Here is a 3,996-nt window from a genome sequence, read left to right as displayed (position 1 = left end):
GACTGCCCAAGGGCCTGACATGCCATCTGGTACTACTCACATTCTCCATAAATTCAAACTGAAATTAACTTGGTTCACAAGACTGGTTTACTTTTTCCAGCTGATATAACTGACTGGTGATGAGAACCAAGAAATACAGTCAAAAGACAACATACTCCTTCATGACTCCCTCCCTTACTTTAAACTCCTCTTGAAAATACTGAGAGGCCTGCTTAAAGCTGACCCCTTTTCAATGTCCTCACATCCACTGGAACCACCTTTAGTGAGTAACCTTACTTGGTAATTCCTCAAAATGCTGATGAGAACGTTGCTAATCTCTTGATTCTCCTTCCCTTGCCTGTAATGTATAATTGAAAACCTTTTTAGCTTTTGAAACCAGATCAAGAACTGCATTCTCCCAAGAATCCTTTATTTTGAATTGTTCTTCATTAACTTTCTCCTATGAATTACATGTCACTTGGAAGCTGTTTCACATAATTTAGTACTTAATTATACTTGGTCTTGGATTGTTCTATAATTATTTCATGTGTGTATGTGTGTTATTAGTCTTATTTCATCGCAAAATGCTGGGAGTTCTTTGCAAACTGGGACGTGTCTTCCCATTTACTCACTCACCCATCTACATACCTACTCATTAATTCAATAGTTCATTTGCTCAATAATAATTTACTTTGTATTAGAAAATGTAGACTATACAGAGCAACAAACAATACCCACCTTTCAGGAAACTACACTCTAGCAGAAGCCAAAAGGATGTAACAAATAACTATATAGAACATGCTATTAAAATAATCTGATAAAAATCAATAATGGTTCAGAAGAGGGTGTCCTGGGATTGGGTGATAAAAAATGGTTACATGGATGAAGTAGCTTTTGAGTAAGACCTTAGAGAATGGAAAGAATTTCCACCAGCTAAACGCAAAAATATAAGAAAAGGCACTTAAACTGGAGGGCAAAGCACTGTAAAAGCATGAAGTCAGAAAAATACAAGTTATGTATATAAAGAGAAAAATAGCCCCGTTTGGCAGGAGTATAGAGTTGGGAGATAAGGGTAGTGGTCAATAACGGAGATGATAAGACTGGAAAGGTATCATCCCAGCTCACTCTCTTCACTCTCTACTGGATACCTTGTTTGCAATTTTCATTTCATAGCACCTTTTTTCCAATGTCTCCCATACTGTGTAACACAAGATAGAGTCCAAGAAGGTGCAAATTGTAAGACATGTTGTCTTAGAATTCTTCAAGCTAGCTCATCTTTTGGGTAGAGCTGACCATGGGTGCATTGCTTTCACAGATGGGACATGATTAAGGCTACTTTAGGTTTTTACTTATAGCCTCACAATTGTATCTCAGGGCAAAAGCACTCCCCATACCATGCATCCGATTGGAGTCTTGGAAGCCTTTGACATCCTCTGAGAGCAGTTGGGGATCCAACATTGCAGTTGCTTGATTGGCATTGCTATACCAGCTCTTGTTTTCATCCAACACAGTAAAAAGGAGAAAAAATTCCTTATCGACCCCTTTCTGTAGGTCCATGGAAGAGAGCATAGGGAAAAAAAGACAATAGTTTCAGCAGTTGTGGGTTGTGCAACTCCAGATCTAAAAAGCCTGGATTCTTTCCTATTTATTTTTCCAGATACAGAACCAAGCCCATACCACCTACCTAGGGCTGTAGTTGTCATTACACAGTTTTTCCTCTGGCAATTTCAATTTTTTTAATGTTTATTTATTTTTGAAAGAGAAAGAGACAAATTGCAAGGAGTAAGGGGCATAAAGAGAGGGAGACATAGAATCTGAAGTGAGGTCCAAGCTCCAAGCTGTCAGCGCAGAGCTCAATGCAGGGCTCAAATCCACAAACTGTGAGATCATTACCTGAGCCAAAGTTGGATGTTCAGGCAACTGAGCCACCCAGGCTCCCCTCCTCTGATAATTTCAAACTGAAGGTGGGTGAAAGAGATCAGAAAAAATTGACAAAACTGTAGGGGAGGAAAATATTAAAGTGGACAGGGAAGAAGTGCAAGATGGGGATTATGAAGAAATAAAAAATGTGATGGAAGAGAGCCTGGAGTCACCTGGGGAAAGTTTTGGGGCAAGGTGGGTTGCTGGGAGATCAAGAAAGGACTCTGACCAGAGGGGATTAGAAAATAAAAAGTTATATAATTGTTATTAATGTGCTGTCATCATCATCATCATCATCATCATCATCACTATTATTATTACATCTAACATTTACTTAGGGCTTATTATGTGCCAGACACTGCTGTAAAGCCCTTCACATGGATTATTTTAATTAATCTTCGCAAAAATCCAAGATACTTGCTTTTGTTGTTAACCTTTACCACAGATGAAGAAGCTGAGGCAAAGGGAGGTTAAGCAACTTGCCCAACGTTATACAGTTAGAAATGGTGAAATGGACATGAAGGAGCACAAAGAAATATTAAAAGAGATTTAGGAATTAGGATCACACTGGACAATGACATGCATAATAATGAAATTGGACAACTATCTTACATCATACACAACAATAAATTCAAAATGGATAAAAGACCTGAATGTGAGATGGGAAACCATGAAAAATCCTACAGGAGAAAACAGACAGCAACCTCTTTGACCTCAGCCACAGCAATTTCTTACTAGAAAAATCTCCAGATGCAAGGGAAATAAAAGCAAAAATGAATTATTGGGACCTCATCAAGATAAAAGTCTTCTGCACACTGAAGGGAACAATGAACAAAACTAAAAGGCAACCAACAGAATGGGAGACCGTTTTGCAAATGACATATCTGAAAAAGGGTTAGTATCAAAAATCCATAAAGAACTTATCAAACTCAATACCCAATAAACAAATAATCCAGGGAAGAAATGGGCAGAGACAGGAATAGACACTTTTCCAAAGAAGACATCCAGATGGCTAACAGACACAGGAACAGATGCTCAACATCACTCATCATTGGGGACATACAAATCAAAATCACAAATAGATACCATCTCACACCTGTCAGAGTGGCTAAAATTAACAACTCAGGAAACAGCAGATGTTGGTGAGGATGGGGAGAAAGGGGAACTCTTTTGCACTGTTGGTGGGAATGCAAAGTGGTGCAGCCACTCTGGAAAACAGTATGGAGGGTCCTCAAAAAATTAAAACTAGAGCTACCTTGTAACCCAGCTATTGCACTATTATGTATTTATCCAGAAGATATAAAAGTGCTAATTTGAAGGGGCATATGCACCCCAATGTTTATAGCAGTGCTATCAACAATAGCCAAATTATGGAAAGAGCCCAAATGTCCATCAGTTGATATGAATAGATAAAGAAGATGTGGTAATGGAATATTACTTGGTGATAAAGAAGAATGAAATCTTGCCATTTGCAGTAATGTGGATGGAACTAGAATGTAATACTAAGCGAAATAAGTCAGACAGAGAAAGACAAATATCATATGATTTTCCTCATATGTAGAATTTAAGAAATACAACAGATGAACATAGGGGAAGGGAAGGAAAAATAAGATAAAAACAGTGAGGTAGGCAAACTGTAAGTACTCTTAAATAGAGAGGGAGAAAACTGAGGATTGCTGGAGGGGAAGTGGGTGGAAGGATAGGTTAAGTGGGTGATGGGCTAAATTAAGAAAGACACTTGAGAATAGCACTTGGTATCATATTTAGAGTTGAATCAATGGGGGCACCTCGGTGGCTCAGTCAGTTAAGCGTCCGACTTTGGTTCAGGTCATGATCTCGTGGTCCATGAGTTTGAGCCCCGCACCGGGCTCTGTGCTGACAGCTCAGAGCCTGGAGCCTGTTTCAGATTCTGTGTCTCCCTACCTCTGTCCTTCTCCTGCTCATGCTCTGTCTCTCAAAAATAAATAAATGTTAAAAAATACTTTTAGTGTTGAATCACTGGGCTCTATTCCTGAATCCATGACAACACTCTATGTAAACTAACTTTAATTTCCATTTTAAAAATGAGAAAGATATTTAAAAATATTAAGATCCAGG

General features: G+C 38.6%; 1 protein-coding gene across 1 annotated transcript in view; it reads right to left on the bottom strand.

Moving 5' to 3' along the window:
- The window catches only part of HEPH (hephaestin), a gene marked incomplete at its 3' end in the record, with an annotated part of 48,311 nt that overhangs the window by 15,511 nt on the left and 28,804 nt on the right, over positions 1–3,996 (bottom strand). Inside the window, exon 10 of the mRNA XM_077780702.1 lies at positions 1,374–1,524. Coding sequence (XP_077636828.1) covers positions 1,374–1,524 — 151 coding nt within the window. The remainder of the gene's footprint in view (positions 1–1,373; positions 1,525–3,996) is intronic.

The sequence above is a fragment of the Crocuta crocuta genome, unplaced genomic scaffold (genome assembly GCF_008692635.1).
Source record: "Crocuta crocuta isolate KB4526 unplaced genomic scaffold, BGI_CrCroc_1.0 scaffold1391, whole genome shotgun sequence".
In the NCBI taxonomy this organism is placed as follows: domain Eukaryota; kingdom Metazoa; phylum Chordata; class Mammalia; order Carnivora; family Hyaenidae; genus Crocuta; species Crocuta crocuta.
This window is presented reverse-complemented; position numbering and strand designations above follow the sequence as displayed.